The sequence below is a fragment of the Pagrus major genome, chromosome 17 (genome assembly GCF_040436345.1).
Source record: "Pagrus major chromosome 17, Pma_NU_1.0".
NCBI lineage: Eukaryota > Metazoa > Chordata > Actinopteri > Spariformes > Sparidae > Pagrus > Pagrus major.
The window spans coordinates 14965514-14982625 of NC_133231.1; the positions used below are offsets into that span (position 1 = coordinate 14965514).

At 39.4% G+C, this 17112-nt stretch overlaps 2 protein-coding genes across 2 annotated transcripts; one reads left to right on the plus strand and one right to left on the minus strand.

Annotated features, from left to right (window-relative positions):
* Positions 1–201: 201 nt before the first annotated feature.
* igflr1 (IGF-like family receptor 1) lies at positions 202–4515 on the minus strand. Its single transcript, XM_073485452.1, has 8 exons — positions 4437–4515; positions 4139–4334; positions 3911–3938; positions 3775–3825; positions 2788–2872; positions 2291–2371; positions 1993–2100; positions 202–1641 (listed from the first exon to the last, which is right to left on the minus strand). The coding sequence occupies exons 1-8, from the start codon at positions 4513–4515 to the stop codon at positions 1316–1318; spliced, it is 954 nt and encodes a 317-aa protein (XP_073341553.1). The 3' UTR covers positions 202–1315.
* Positions 4516–8618: 4103 nt separating this feature from the next.
* kcnj20 (potassium inwardly rectifying channel subfamily J member 20) lies at positions 8619–16990 on the plus strand. The gene is made up of 3 exons (XM_073486218.1): positions 8619–8702; positions 9055–10291; positions 16433–16990. Exons 1-3 carry the CDS (start codon positions 8619–8621, stop codon positions 16771–16773), a joined length of 1662 nt encoding a protein of 553 aa, XP_073342319.1. The 3' UTR covers positions 16774–16990.
* Positions 16991–17112: the final 122 nt, after the last annotated feature.

Genomic DNA, 17112 nt, shown 5'->3' on the forward strand with positions numbered 1-17112 from the left:
CTCACTCCACTAACCCTGAGCTAACTACCACCCAAGTTACCCACCTATTATTTCTACCAGCCCACCCAATATAGCATGCCAAAAACCGACCCTGGGGTAGAACTCTTCTGGCTGCAGGATCTCCCAAGATACAATATGGGCACAGTCACCAATTCAAAAACCAGAGCCAGTCCAAACAAGAAAATATCAAAACAAGGAAACAAATATTAAAGAGCATTTATTATAGTGGCTAAATCATGAAGAGGGCAATCATTAAAAAAATCTAACATGTTTCGGCCATTGGGTCTTTATCAAAGTTCCAAATAACAGTACCTAGAAAATAATGAAACAAGAGAAGAGATGACACAACGGTTTACAGGCTTACGACATATATATGATATGATAAAAGGCTGTATGTATATATGGGTGATATTTTTTGTTTGGAGTGCCTGTATTGCCTCTGGTGCTTGAATCACTCCCCAGACACAAACATCGTGTTACACAGAGCAACCGGTCACCTTCTTCTTTCCCCTTAAAGGTATTGCTGTTACTATGGTAACCCAGATGGTGGCACTGTTGAACAAACAGAAATTTTCATCTTCATTTGTACAACTACATTTGTTTCTTAAACCACAGTTTATTAAACAAAAAAAGGGTTTCTTTCCAAACAATTCTGAATTATTTTCCCTAACACTTTTGTCTGATTGTGTTTGTGTTGGTCTTTATATGCACCTGTGTTTTTTTGTTGTTTAATAAGCTGTGTGATTTAAGAAGAGAATCAGTTCTTGGAGAAAATGTCAGATGTTAGGTATTGATTTAGAAAATGTATTTGTGATTAAAAAAATGCTGCGTTTAGAATAAAGGAAGTACTCAGATACTTAAGAGCAGTATTATCTGGATTATGATTTTCATATTCGGACAGTGAGACAGACTTTAAACCCTCAGGGATTTACCAGAAAATGGGCCTCAGAGTTTGTGAGTGTGGACATTGGAATTGGGCCAATCGAGAGGGCCGAGCTCCAAAAACACTAGCTCCACTGTTCCCAAAATATAACTTGAGAGCTGAGGGATACAAATGACTTTCTTCCAAATCTTGATATACTGACCATAAAATAAGTGATTTCAGAATCTTTTCTTTAAAGAGCCACAGAAGACATTGCAAAGCTGTTTACACAACCACAGTAGTTTTGAACTTTTCTGCATCAAACTACTTTCCCCACATTTTCTCTTTGTTACTGCTGATCAGTTTGGTATGCCACCTTTGCCACCGTTTGTTTGTGGATTCCTGTAAGTACTATTTGCAGCACTATTGGACGTTTGGACTTTTGGGTGAATGCTATACGTCCATCTGATTCAGTTTGAGTTTGGCAAGAGCAGCAATGGCATCGTTGCGCTCCATAAGTCGGAGCATCTTAGCCAGGTGTCCTACTGTCCACTCAGGGTGCCGGCTGGTGACCCCCTCCAGCACGGCTTTCAGAGGGCTCTTACTGTCCTTCATGGAGTAGCTGTAAGTAATCCAGGTGGAGGGGAAGGAGCAATGAGAGGCCAGATGTTTGGTGTTTTTTACCCCATGGCTTTCTGGATCCAACAAAATGACTAGCTCCTCCAGAACATCCAGGTTGTCCAGCACTGTCTGTATAGGTGCTGACAGGATGGTGGGACCTACAGAGGGAACATGCAGGAAAAGACAAATGCATTCTTTGTCTTTTTTTTTTTTTAATCAGTTTATTTGGGTTTGTAGTTGAGCGCACCGGATGAGACACAATAAATGGTCCAAGAAATACAACATTGCGTCCTGCAGCCAAACAACACTGACTGAGTCACACTAGTCATAACTTATAACTTATTACCGACTGACAGCACACCAAGAAAACCAACTGGTCCAAAACTTTTCTGGCATGATAAAGAAGGTGTTGATAAACAGGACATGATAAAGAAAAGAAACGAAAATCACAGCTCAAACGTTTGGTTATGCAAAGTTCATTTAGAGATAACAATCTCATTTCCACTCACTCAGAACGTCCTCCAGCAGATCACTGTTATCAGGTGGAGCAGAGAGAGAAGAGAACCCCGCATTGATGTATGATGATCTTCTGTTATAAGTCAACACTGTGCCCTGACCTGTGTTGAAGCCGTGCACGAGAGACACATAATCAAAATCAGAATTACCCCATACGCCCTGCTGTCAAATTATATCCCAGGAAAATAACATGCTTGATCAGTGCAGTTTCACAGTCTATGAGTTGTCGACCTTCTTCACCTTTATGCACACTTATATTTGTGTTTAAACCTTTGCTTTCAATATGCAAACCTCTTTTCCGCTTCATGTAGATTACAACGGCAGACAGCACAACCAGCATGATGGAAATAAGGATAACCAGTGGTACTGCCCCTGCAAAAGTAACAAAATGTCAAGGGTAAATTTAGACTACGAAGAAATGTGTTTTTGTTCCAAGCAGAGGCGTGAGACTGAGGGGGGGAAAGAGGATCGAGGAGGGCCTACGAAGATAATAATAAAATAATAATAAACTTTATTTATAAAGCACCTTTCAAAACCAGAGTTACAAGGTGCTTCAAAGGCAGACATTAAAATACACGGGATAAACAGGCAGATAAAAGACGGGTATATTAAGATGTTAAAATAACCACAATAAAAACCAGTTAGGAGAAGGCCCTACAATAAAAGAAAGTTTAAAGTGATGATTTAAAGGTGGACTAATGGCTAATCTGAGATAGTAGAATGAATAGTCGTAGGTGTGGGAAGGGGCCTGTCGAGAATGATGCCAGCATAATCAAGTGTAAACTTACATTGTAGATGGCTAGGGTGTTGAAGGGGGACCGAAGGTGCCTCAGTGGTTTTTTCTGGTGAAGTGGATTCTCGGGTTGTCTGACTCTGAAATGACAACAGAGTGACAGAGAAACTTTTTCACTTGGAGGGTAGAAAATGAAATTTATTGTTGGACAATGGGCCAAAAGCAGGGCAAAAGCAAGTTATTAATTACATCTGATCAAATTACTGTAATTAAGTCATTTTTGGGGTACTTGTACTTTTATGAAAATGTTTTCAAGTCTGTAATTTTAATCGTAGTTAGTTATACATTAGACCATGTCATCTACTTAGCTACATATAAAATCATAATCGAGTGCTTTTATTCGAACTCATATCTAAACCTTTCATCTGCATTTTTGTAGCCAATTAGGCTATCTGATAACAAACAGGCCAGTGAATAATGAGGTAATAATACAAACTCATTCCATATGTGAACAAGCTGTTCTCAGAGGAAAATCAGGTACCCAGAACACTGTTTGAAGCTAGAAAAGTTGTCAGGGTCCGCCAAATATAAACTTTAAGATGCAAAATGACACCAATTATTGTCTAAAAAGAAAATGTAAATTTAATTTTTTTTGTAGAGCAACAGTGAGCAGATGAGAAGGAATTAAATTTCCCAATGTGCAATTTCTGCATCTCAGTGTGCAATAGTGTAAACATTTTTGGAGTTTTTGTTTCTTATTTATATTGTTTCTACTGCTCTTGTACTTATATATTTTATATATTTTCGACTTTTTACTTTTTTTCATTAGGATATTTTTAAACTAATGAATCAACTATTTATAATACGCCAACAAGGTTTTTAAAAAAAATAAATAAAAAAAAATTAAGACAATGAGTCAAACCATGAAATTAGGGAACTTTTACATGTGGGTTCATTTCCTTATAAGCACTGACGTATAGGCTGATCATTTCCTGTGTTGAGCCACAGAAATATCTCCCCTCTTTATCTAGATGACAGTTACCGTTGAAAATTCTGAGACAGTCTGAGGTGTTGATGTTTTTGTTGTTGTTTCCTGACGAGAATGAGAAAAAATGAGATCATGTTTCAAAAAACATTATTAAAGCAGTGACATAAAGCTCAGGACAAGGTCTACTCACTTTGTCTGGAACTTGGGTCGTATGGTTCCTAAAAAAAAAAAAATGTACAGGCTTTCACTATAGTAACACAAACGGTTTACTTGAAATAAAGAGCCTTTTTCTAGTTCTTATAACTTCCACTGCAGAGGAAGCGGGTGATTCAGTTTTCTCCGTGTTTCACCGATGCTTGGGAACGAAACTTGCCCACCTTGTCTGACAGATCCTGGGGTGATGAACACGCGTCCTTACCTTGCTTCTCGGCACTGCGTGTCAGTGGTTGTGCTGCAGGGGCTCACGGTGATGTACCCGGGCGGGCAGGAGCGACAGGGCTGACAGTACGCCCAGCTGCCGGTATTGAACGTACTGGCTGGTTTGCATGATCTGAATGGAGAGTCGTGTCGCCCCCCCTTATCATCAAAGCCACAGTTAGGGGTTACTTCATGTCCTGAAGCAAAAGAAAATAACACAATATAACATAAAAATATAACTTCACATGGGTTTATATAATATAAGAAGAAGAATAACAATAATAACATGAATGACTTACCTGGCTTTAAATCACACGGCACACATTGTGAGTTTTTCCAGCGGGTTGTAAGATCGGTGCATTTTTGAGAGTAGCCCATCGTGCCTCAAACTGAGCTCCTGCGTAAAATTGTGAGTACCTCATCTGGAGAAAGCGCCACCCACTCCACCCTGTTCTTACGCATTTGACATATGTATAAAACCCCAAGTAAAACAGCCCTGAGCTCGCCGAGTGTTAAAAAGTAATCAATTCAATTCAATTCAATTCAATTCAATTCAATTCAATTCAATTCAAAGGGGCTTTATTGGCATGAAAGTTTTACAACAATGTTGCCAAAGCATCAACACACAACTTGTCCAAACAAAACTAGAACAGAGAAACTAAAATCTCTCATATGTCTGGATATATGTTTATTTATTGCATTTGCGAGGGGCTCGATGATCTGATCTGAAAATATAGACCCGAGTCCCAACACAAAAAACCCACCTCTTAGTTCTGTTCTAGTTGTGTTCATAGCCTACTGTTGCTGTCCATTGTGTTTGTGTTACTTTAATTGTTTTAATCCAAAATCCTGTCAACCATGAAGCCCTTGTGCATTTTGTGACTGTGTTTTGGAAAAGTGCTGTATACAAGACGTTCACACATTGGAACAACAAATAAACAAACAACAACAACAACAAAAACTTCCAAATGCAGCAGGCAGACCAGATCAGTCCGCAGGTCTGGTCAGGTGGGTGGCGAGGCAGAGTCATGGAGGCAGAACTTCGCCGGAAAGCATGGCGGATGCGAACTAGACGTGCTTGAAGTGCGTGGCCGGACTATTTATAGCAGACTGCGAGATGAGGGAACAAGGTTGACAGTAGCAGTGGCGGTCCTAGCTTGCATGATGCCCTGGGCGAACCTCGCCTCCAGCCCCCTATTTTATTTTATAGCTACTTAAGAATTTTATTGTATATAGTATTTTATTGTTTTTTACATATTGTATATAGTACTTTATTGTTTCTATATTTGCCCTTGTATTTTGATTGTATTTGTATTTTAATGTACCCAGTGCTCTGATAACCTAATTTCCCCTCAGGGATTAACAAAGCTATCTATCTATCTATCTATCTATCTATCTATCTATCTATCTATCTATCTATCTATCTATCTATCTATCTATCTCTCTATCTGTCTGTCTGTCTGTCTGTCTGTCTGTCTGTCTATCTTATTATGACTGAAATGTGCTTTATTTGGAAGCAATTCGTGATGTGATTGACTTTAGCATACTAACTGCATTAGTTGTGCACTATAAGATGAATCCCCTGCTTCACAGCTCCCCCTTACCAGTAGGGAGAGCTGAGGTCTAGATGAACCTATCCAACGCCCCTCTCTCTTTCCCCTTCTTCCACCTCTGTATAAGAGACTTTCTCAGCAGCAAGCAGACTCACATTTACAATGAATGCAAACAAATTTAAGGCAGCCGGTACGGGTCGGTACCGGGGGCGATCCGCCGAGATAAGCCCAGAGGCGGCTGCTACAGAGCCGGTTATGGTGGGCGACTGTCCGCTCTCTTTTTTTTTTTTTGCGGGCGCTTGTGCCGCCCCTCCACAAGTGTCGCCCTGGGCAGCTGCCCATATTGCCCATATGAGGAACCGCCCCTGGCAAGTAGGCCAGGAAGAGGACATAAGTGATGTAGTACAGGGAAATCTGCCATTGAGTTACATTATGAGAAATGTTATTGGAGTTTGACCCACACTAAGAACTGAACTGCCAGGATATTAATTTTTTACAATGTTTTACTCACACTTTCATGTGACCGCAATGCTTAATGTCTTGAATACCACATTAATTATACAATGACCAGTTAAAGGAACAGTTCACACAATGGCGGCGCATAAAGATGCAGGAAGTTGCATTAAGACTAAAATTATGCTGCTTTTGTTTGTTTGTTTGTTTGTTTGTTTTGTTAGCTGTCATTCTTCGGCTTTATTGCTGACACATGTAACACATACAACAGAAATACTTTCAACGACAGGAGAAGGAAAGCAGGTGTTTTGGATTAACTTTTGAAATTTTTGGACTTTGAGTCCATCACAGCCTGTGGCCTCTTTCAACCATCCGGCCTGACCCGCCTGACCGCCCCATTGAGGAAGACAGTCAGAGTAAGAGCTATGCTAACCCAGCTTGGTTTAAAGTCTGCTCGAATAACGAAAATGAGATGGACAAAATGGGACTGGCCAAACAACATGAAATCAAAGACTGTTGTGCTCACATCTTTACAGAGACCTGGCTCCCCCAGTACATCTCGGATCGAGCTGTTGCACTCAAGTGTTCTGAGCCAACATGCAACACCTCAGCACAGCTGGGTGAGAGATGGACTCTGTGGTTATAACATTGATGCTTGGTGCTCACACAGTCAAAGTTGATGGTCACAGTGTTTCCCACTGTCTTTTACATGGTTCATGCTATAGTGTACATGGAACAACAAGAAGAGAGAATAAAAAAAAGGATTGATCCCTAAATATTGACCATGAGCACAGCAAACTTGTCAGAGTGTAGTGTTCCAATATTACATTTCTTAGTTCTTTGTAAAAAACAAACCCAGTTGGCAAAATGCCCCTTTTCCCTTTCTGAGTCATCTCACAATTTTATCATCTTATGTCTGTGTCTGTAACAACAGTTACAAAGTACTGTCTGGGAACAGTTCAGCATGATCTGTTCTTAGATAACATCAACAAATGTGACTAACCAGGCCACACAAAGTTGGGAAATAAATGCTTCATCTGTGTTGCGAAAGTAGTTCTTTTCATATTATCAGCAAATGTATTACATGTAAAACAACATATCATTAGTGATTTGATCATTTTTGCACTAACTACATAGATTTAGACTCTGCTGGATGACAGTACTCTGAAATTCAAGGCCTGCCTGAAGCAAACGACGATGGAGATGATAGTTTTGTCCCAAATGATCACTTAGATTATTCAATAGAGGCTTCTTGAAGGTGTGGTGAGTAGTGCTGTGGAATAATAGTTGTTTGTTGAGTCTCAGGACCTGGTAATCAAATACCAGTTATCTGGAAGTGAGACTCAACAGCAAACTATCTTTCTCTAGAATCTCTCACCTCATCTCTTCCCTGTATATCACTGTATGTCACAGGATATAAACTTACACGCGAATAAACCGCAGGCGCAGTGAACACAACCATGCTGCAATATATGTATATATGTATATATATTTATGTATATGTATGTATAAACCGTTGTATAAACCGGTATAAACCGTTTTCAAAGCCGTTTCACAAAGTTTGTTGAGTTTCTCCTAATGATGCAACACAGAAATGAGTCAAATCTAACTCTCAGTGGACTATTTCTAACCTTTCCTTTTTATTATGTGTAAATGTACTCAAACATGCTGATGGTATTTACATTTTTAATTTATGAATAGTCTTGTTAAGTGTTAAACTGGGGTCAATACATCACATTAGCAGCCTGTCCTGTGTAGTTGTTCTTCATGTGTGAAACAGCTGTGTGTACTCAACTCTGCAGGATACAGTACAGGAGTACTGCTGAGGCAGCAGGATGTCGGGGCTAAGCTCCAGCTGGAGTGGATCTCTCCCTAACTTTCTCCCGTTGTGTTGACCACTCCAATGTCACTTTAAAAGTATACAGGCCACTAACACATTGTTTAAAAGGAAGTATTTAGCATCTTGTCTCTGGTATGGAATAATGGTATGCACTGGCACCACCCTCAGGTTAATTCAACTCAGATTTAATCTGGATATTCTGCTTTTTTCTTAGAACCAGCTTTTGCAATCTGTGTCAAACTATTTTTTAAAAATATTCTCAGAACTGTAACTCTTGTCTGTGGCCATGGCATTCTCTTTCTGGTTATTTGTTGCAAAGAATTTGAAGTACTTTCGACAAGCTTGAGTTTTTCTTAATGAGTGATGTACTCCTCCTGCTGGGTGTAATATATCCTGTCTTCTTTAATTTCCTTAGGTCTTGAATCAATGGAAGAACCTTTGAACCTGAATGATCATCCCCATGCTCTGCTGCTAGGGTCTATTGCCTTTGCATTCTTGTAATGTATCCTGGTGCGAGAAGAGACTACAACTTTGAGACCGGAAGATCCCCTGAATCCTGTAGGACAACAGTGAGCATAGGGGCCGTGGGGCCTCCACGGACCACCCAGGATGGGATGAGGGGGCGGCGAACATCCATGCCCTGTCATCCAAAATCTATCATGGTTGTCCATTCCACACCTTCAGGAGAGGACGTTCAGTGTGAGAGCTTTGTAATAAATGTAAGGCAGTGTTTGAATATTTCCAAGAAAATTTTCTTTTGCAGATTGTTTTTGTAGAAATTATAGTTGGCAGCTGTACGCCCTTTTTCTCTATTTGTGCAGCCTGCCAAGCAACTGAGGTCTATAAAATGGAAACTGAAACGGAAAAAGACCTCCATTCTGAAAGTGACATGCAAAGTAAATTCTTGACCTTGAATAAACTGTTAATGATAACACACTCTCACCTGTAGTGGAAAACAACTTTGGAAAAATAATCTGGTGTCCCTGAACTGTAGAATGCACTCAGATTCAGGTCAGCAAAGCTGTATCCTGAAGGAGATAATAACAGCCTTGTCTCTGTTCCTTTTTCCAGACAGACAAAGAGTCAGCTTTTCCTCTTCTGGACATCATGCCAGGGACTTTTTCTGAGCTTGCAACAGCCAGGAAACGCCATAAGAGTACAACAGATATTTCTTACCGGGGCCACTTGTGCTTACCTCCACCTTCCACCCTCGGTCAAACAGAAAGAGAGCAAGCCTTGCTGCGCCGCTGCTCATTAAGAGAGACCAACAATGTTTCACACTACCCTCGCCATGCGCTCAGTGTGGCCAACATGGGCAGCACCAGCCCCCTGCGTGCCATTAACAACAGCCCTCTACACATCACCCCACTCTCCCCTGCACACAGCAGCATGCCCAGCCCTGCTAGAGAGATGGAGAGGCTGGCTAAGGCTCGGAGTAAACTCCTGGAGAGTGAGTGCAACCAAACCCCCACCATTACTCCAGAAACCCGAGGGCAACTTCGGTATGTCTCCAAGGATGGGAAGTGCCGCGTCAATCTGTGTCACATTTCTGAGAGGGGCCGCTTCCTGTCTGACATCTTTACCTCTTTTGTGGACCTCCAGTACCGCTGGTTTCTATTTGTTTTCATGATGTGCTACATCACCACGTGGTTCCTGTTTGCTGGACTCTACTTCTTGAATGCCTCCTTCAGAGGTGACCTAGGACAAGATCCACCACTAGGGACCAGTGAAGACCAACAAGTAGACCAAAGGCCCTGCTATCTAGGTGTAGATGGCTTCATCTCAGCTCTACTCTTCTCGGTAGAGACACAGCGCACCATTGGTTATGGGTCACGGACTGTATCTCCTGTCTGCCATGAGGGTGTGCTGCTGGTAATGATGCAGTGTATTGTTGGCTCCATGATAGATGCACTCATGGTGGGTTGCATGTTTGTCAAAATATCCCGACCTAAGAAGCGGGCTGAGACTCTTCTCTTCAGTCGCACTTGCGTTATTGCCAACCGAGATGACCAACTATGTTTGATGTTCCGTCTGGGGGACCTGAGAGAAAGTCACATGGTGGACGCCAAGGTCCGCGCAAAGTTAATCAAGTCTCGCCAAACGGCTGAGGGCGAGTTCTTGCCACTTGAGCAGACCGAGATTGATCTTGGTTATGAAACTGGGTCGGATCGACTCTTCTTAGTGGAGCCTCAAGTCATTCAACACAATATTGACTCCAGCAGTCCACTCTGGGAACTGGGCCCGGAGCAGCTTAGACGGCAACAGTTTGAGATAATTGTCATCTTGGAAGGAATTGTTGAGGCCACAGGTGAGTAATCAATAGTAGTAGTCAGACAGAGATATAGAAGCAGATAGAGTTCCTCAACATATTTTCACACTGTCCCATCCCCCCCCGACCCCACCCTAGTGACTTAAAGCCACAGAAATAGTTCTGGTTTCATTTTTATTGCTTCCATTGAAAAATATGCAATAAAAAATCCATTGGAATTTTCTTCAGCAGTTGGTTCACAGTACATTGTAGTTCACTTTGAGGTCTGTGGTTTAGACAGAGAAAAAATCAGAAAAGCATACGTATGTTGAAAATTTTAAATGAAATTTACCACAAAGAAGAAGTTGCCCTCCAGAACAGCTGGAGACAAAAAGCTCAGACATCATGGGGAAAACATGGGCAAGTTAAACTAAACCATCTGTATGGCTGAAAGAAGAAAATCTGCTGCCTATCAATACAGCCAAGATAGTCTGTACTCCATGGGAGAAAGAGAGTGTTATATTTTAATGCTTTAACCAAGAAAGTAACTGTGGTCATGATGAATTATCTACATGTCAAAAGGCTGAAGGCAGAAAACTTTTCTTTTTTTTACAGACAGGAAATTAAATCTAAATCTTTCACTCAGCTGGCAGTAATCCCTTTATCCTGTTTTGTTATTCACTGTAATGAACAGTCCATGGATAAGGGTGGCCCTGAGGGACAAAACACAACAATATTACACAAAACATTTTAAAAATCTCCTCTGTACATGTATTAAGGCACACAGAAAATTCTCTAAAATGTGTCTGACATGGTTTTTGCACGACCAAAGCAATTACTGCATTTACATCCTTAAACTGGCATGTCTCCTTCTTTCTACTTAAAAATCCTAGAATATATAAATATGCCAACATTTTTCCTTTCATGAGTTTAAAGGTGTTGTTGATAATGTTTAGCCACTAAGTGTGACATTCAATCTCCCTCCTACCATTGTATTCACATCAAAACGCTACTGTTGTTCAAATCATCTGCCTCCACAAGCGGTTGCCAGTTTGTTTTAGCTAACGCTAATGTTGCTAACACTAGCTAGTTTTTTCCCACAAACTTGCAACTATCTTGTGTATGCTGAATGTCGGATGAGGAATGGCTTCCAAACTATTAGTGATGTCACAAATGATGCTTGTAGGCCCACCTCTTAAAATCAGATTTTCAATGAGCACAGAAAAATGTTATACTTTCAACATGAATGTAAACAGCCTTTCAGTGTGAAACTCTGCACATATGTATATATATCATTCTGCACAGTGAACATAGTACAACAAAGCAAATAGAAATGCTTTGTAAACCTCCGTATTGCTGCTTAGAATCATTTTTAGTTTTATTGAATATACAGTATGTAATTCCTGCCACTAGGGGTCTCAATGAAAACAAAACAAAAGGGTGCAAGTAGCGTGGGATCATGGGAGCTGGTGTCTTCATTGTTAAACAATCACCATTACTAATGTAAATCTGGCTGTCTCAGGCAGAAATGTTCATGTACGAGGTAATGTATTCAAGTTTTTGTTCACGCTATGTTTATTCACTCTCTCTTATTCATCTGGCGTTTTCCTTAAAGTTTTAGTGACAAATTTACTGTTACCTTGAGTAAAGTTACACATTTCTCTGGGTTTGAACATTATTGGGAGAATATAAGTACGCAACTCAACCAAATATACAATAAAGGTCAAGTAGTTTTGACAAATTTAAATGCAGAAATGTTATATATTACATATTTATTACACACTTTATAGATTTTTATTTTGTAACTTTTAAGGAGAATACTACGTGTGGATAAAACCATAGATTATATTATCTTTTGATAACATTTTTTGGTAAGGGTACATTAACTATCATGATAAAGTAATGGATGTATTGTCCCCACATTAACAAATGCATGAGATTCCGTTAATACTTGTACATTTCTGATTTCTTCATGAGGTACTATATGAATGAATGTATGTTTTTCATCTTGACATCACGTATGAATTCATAATAATTCATGTACCCATATTCATAAAGTGTTAAGATTTCTTTTTCTTAAAGAAAAAAAAGTTGGTGGTGTGTTTTTCAGCCCTGAATTGTGTCTGTAGCTATTCCTTTCAGGCTGCATACAACATTCACAAATACTGCATCAGTTTTAGGCTTCTCCACGGTCTAGCTACATATTTTCTGTACAGATGTTTCTCATCTAACCCTTGGCACCAAAGCAAATACGCATTTTCCCCAAATTGTCAAACAATTTACTGAAGCGAATGAAAAACAAAACAGTCTTTCATAAAATGGGACGAGAGTACATGTGAAAACATTTTGGAAAAGAAAATGACTTTTCAGGAAACAAAGCAGCATTTACAGTTTCTGTCCAGTTCTCTTCATTCATTTACATATTTTCTGGGACTAATTGCTTCACTAAAAAATGTCTTTCAGCTTTCAGTTGTGTACGCTTCCAAAAGAAGACTGCACTTCTTTTTCGCATGAGACTATTCAATTCCAAACAGAAAACATCTGTGTGTGAGCTATGGCTGCGTAAGCAGGGTCTCCAGTTCTCTGGAGCTAGACCCATTAAATCCAGCTGCAGCTGTGAGGCTCAACGATAGCACGGCACAGTAAGAGGGAGAGGAAGAGGAGCAGCAACGCCGATGGTCTCTAATTAAATGCGATCATGACTCATGTTAAGGATATAATTTGATTAAAGGTTTTTTTTTCTTTTTTTTATCTGAAAAGCAAGGAACAATTTTGCCTGTGATGCTGATGAAGTGATATGGCCAGATGGAATTATAGAACGGATCCAGCACCGTAACCCTCTTTGTTTTTTCTGGACAGTATGTTTGCAAGTTAACATCTACTCATTAAGTATGAGTCTTACTATTTTGGCTATTTTATGTGTTTTCAGCTGTAGTGTCACCACTTATGCACTGTGTCAGCATGACTTTTCCGTAAAAGAAACATTAAGTTTCCAGTGACTAATGTTGAATGAAAACACCAAAGAGTGTCCACGCACACTTTCTGACAGTTGTTTGTAAGATGGCTGCTTTAGTGCTGTGTGTAATTCATGTGTGGGTAGAAAGTTCAAAAAGTAGATGTATGTGTTGTTTGACAGCAGTTTACCATCATAGAAGGTGTGTTTGGTTTGTACTAAGTGTTGGAAAGAGTCTCAGTTTTTGGTAGGAGCTTTGACAAACTTTAGATTTTTACATTTTGAGACAAACAGTAAAATAAGGAAGTACCCTGTGTGTGTGTGTGTGTGTGTGTGTGTGTGTGTGTGTGTGTGTGTGTGTGTGTGTGTGTGTGTGTGTGTGTGTGTGTGTGTGCAACATATCACTGGGAAAAAGCTTACTGAGGGGGAAAAAAAGGTTCCTGTACCCCTACATTGTGGTTAAAAAAGTCCTGCCTTTAATGTTGTCATTGCAGCTTCTCACAAACAAAATGTAACCCAGGAAGCAAATTTCAGGAAATGGAAGTGACACGAGTAATTCCATCAAAACTATGTTGCTCTGTGAGACAGAATGCAGTAATTGTTATCGTATCAGAAAAAAGTACGACTTTCACACAGATTGCAGTGGACAGTGAGAGGATATGCGGCCGCCACATCCACCAAAACATTTGAACTGACTGCCGCAGCCTTGTCCCTGCTGAACTGCAGCCCTCTTATTATCTCATCATATGAGAATGTAGTTGTGTACAGGAGTTGAAATGAAAACATAGAACAGCTGAGAAAAATGTGTCCATTGAAATAACCCTGCAAGGGAAAGTCAAATCTTTTAACAAGACTGCCAGACAGATGATGGAACCCCAAAATAAAGTGAAAAATCATTTAGCAAAAGGTTCTTTTAATATCCATATATCTGTATGATGGGGCCTCAAATGCAGGACATTTTAGTCGAAAACCTACACCTCATAAATGATCATCCCAACAGCTGTAACCAAAAGGAAGTAATGACAGGCCTGTTTCTTATAAATTATGTTGGTCTACTTTCTCTAGAAAGCAACTATAATTGTTGTCTGGTATTACAAGAGGGGATACTTCTGGGAAAAGTAATGAAACAGTGAGTGGGAGTGGCTGTTTTGCAGATACAGTTCAGTATCAACAATATGGGCCTTGGCACATACGTCCGTTCAGAAAGTTTCTTCATTATGTTGATTAAAAAAGCATAATATGGGTGACACAACGTTTCAGTAAAAATTGGAAAAGCCTACTGTGGTCAGAACATACTCATTAAAAAAAAATAATTTGCCTAAAACAGTGACTTTAAAGCTACTCCAAGAAACAGTCATTATTTGTTGATTCTTGGACAAATGTTGGAAACAAAACAGGCAACGTGCACCAGGAGATACACACTCTTTAACATCCTGTGGGGGGTGTGCTGGGAGGTTTTCACTAATCAAGTTAGCATTTATAGAAAGTCTTGTCTGGTATTAGCATCTAGATCACATGATTTGGTTCAGGCTATCTTTCATCGTTTCGTCAGCCTGATCAGAAAATATCATGGCCGCCAGTGGTGGAGAACCTGCTTCCTTGGGGTTAAGTAATGATATATTAGTCATACTTATTTTCAATAAAACAACAATATAAATTCCTAAAATTAATTAGGACATTTGTCTAAACATTCTGATGAAGAAAAAATGTTCCAACTGTGTTTGTGGTGTTACTTAGTAGCTTTTGAAATGTATGTATCCCCTGAGATACGTTGCCAGATTAGGGGTAGAAATTTGGTCAATGTGCATTATTCAAAATTTTGTTTCAAACTGGAAGGCATGTTAATAATTACTGCAGTACCAGATATTATCATGCACAGCTGTGCCCATTACAACAGTATAACTGTATTTTACTTTAAAAAATCTATTTATTTTCAAGCAGGGCATCTCGGCTAGGTCCTTTTATGGGAAAAGAAAGGAAAGCACAGGAATGAGAGTGATAGAGGAGATCCCTGCAAGTTCTTCTGACTCTGAGTCAAATAGTGATGAAGATCAGGAAGTAATTTTCAGCCAGCATGAGATAGAGGCAGTGAATGAAGGCAGTTCTGATGAGGAGGATGAAAGTTCTGATGAGGAGGATGAAGAGATGGATTGCAGTTGCCCTATTAAGGTATAAACAGAGCCCAAATGATAAACATATTAATGTTCAAAAATGTTCAATCAAATTGAACATTAATATGTTTATATCATTTGGGCTCTGTTTATACCTTAACAGGGCAACGTATCCTGGGAGATACAACTCATAAAATCCAAAATATTGAATATATATATATTTTGAATGTGGAAATATTTTTCTTAAGGCCCAAAGGGATGAGTGATAACATTACATTATTTTTTGCAACTTATTTTCCGCTCCTGCCTGTTTTAGGGTTAAGAATAACTAATAGCTATAATAATAGCCAGTCTTCTCGCTGATGGTCTTGTTATATAATGTAATACTTTCAAGTGTTTTAATTACACATGAAGAAGTTCAATGTAAAGTGTCACAATTAATGCAAAGTTTTTCTGTCATGTTGAGTCAATGTGAAAATATAAAATAACCTAAATTAAATTAATGCAGTTTTAAGAATAGAATAGAATATGCCTTTATTGTCACTATACACATGTACAGTGAAATTGTGAGTGGCTTTCTCTTCAGGTCAGTAGAAACAAATAGTGCAAAGTAAGAAAAGGAAAGTATACCAAATAAAATATATAGTAAAAATATATGCATATATACAGTAAAAAAAAAGAAAAACAGATTAAAAATATATAAATATATACTGTATACAGTAAAGACAGAGGTATCAACATAATAAATAAACATAATGTGTTTTTAAAGCATTTATTTTGTATGTGTTATACATGGTTGGTTATTCTGTCTGCTGTAATAAACACACATCTAGTTTTAATGATTTATAATTAATAATAATTTAGTTCTAATTTATACAAAAAACTGTGCATTAAATGTGACAATTTACATAAAACATATGTATAGAGTTAGATGGAAAATGTAAACCTGAATAAAATACTTTAAGTCAATTTATATTTGTGTAAGAACAGATCATCAGACCTCACCCATGACTGACTGGTTGCTTGGTTCAGATTCATACACAGCGACACCATGTGGCAAAAGATGTGTACTTCAATTTTAAAACATGTTTTTAACATGTTTGACAGAATCTAACAGCCACTTCATTTTATACACAGGCATGATGTGCCAAGCCAAAACATCCTATATTGAAACAGAGATCGAGTGGGGCGCCCGCTTCGAACCCTGCATGACTCTGGAGAAGGGCTCGTTCAGAGTTGACCTGCGCCGGTTCCACACCACCTACCAGGTACCGCTGCCCAACTGCAGCGCCAGCCAGGTGCACCAGGTCATGGCTCTGGCAGACGGTAAACTCCAAGACTCCAGATCCAGCAGAGACTGGGGGACCTGGGCAGAGGGAACGGCAGAGGAGGACAAAGACAAGAAAGTGCCTCATGGAGGATTCACTATTGACAACATTCTGGAGGAGAGAGCGTCTGAGGGCAATGAAAGTGAATGAAGTGCAGAGAAAAGCTGAGACAAGACATTCTTCACAAGGATTAAAACATTAGAACATAGTCTATTTGGGTATGTACAAATATAAACAAGGAGAATATGGATGGACTTTCTTTCCACAGAAGACGTATTGACAGTCACAGTGGGAGAAGCACAGGTGAAAAAAATTTAAAGATGGCCGACTTGACCTCTCTAGCACTGCACGTGCTGTTTACGGTAATGCAAGCACATTTATCCCTACTAATTCTTGGTAATTTTTTAAACAAGTCCTTCATTTCATAGACTTCATGGTTCCAACAGGCAAGCAAGTCAGTTTTCACTGCTGAACTGGCAACTGTCGCTG

Coding starts and splice junctions, on each gene's coding strand:
- igflr1 (XM_073485452.1), bottom strand. CDS start 4,515: ATGGGCTACTCTCAAAAATGCACCGATCTTACAACCCGCTGGAAAAAC. Junction 4,335..4,436: donor GCCGTGTGATTTAAAGCCAG/GTAAGTCATTCA, acceptor CTTTTGCTTCAG/GACATGAAGTAACCCCTAAC. Junction 2,372..2,787: donor ACACCCTAGCCATCTACAAT/GTAAGTTTACAC, acceptor TTACTTTTGCAG/GGGCAGTACCACTGGTTATC.
- kcnj20 (XM_073486218.1), top strand. CDS start 8,619: ATGCCCTGTCATCCAAAATCTATCATGGTTGTCCATTCCACACCTTCA. Junction 8,703..9,054: donor GTGAGAGCTTTGTAATAAAT/GTAAGGCAGTGT, acceptor TCCTTTTTCCAG/ACAGACAAAGAGTCAGCTTT. Junction 10,292..16,432: donor AGGAATTGTTGAGGCCACAG/GTGAGTAATCAA, acceptor TTTTATACACAG/GCATGATGTGCCAAGCCAAA.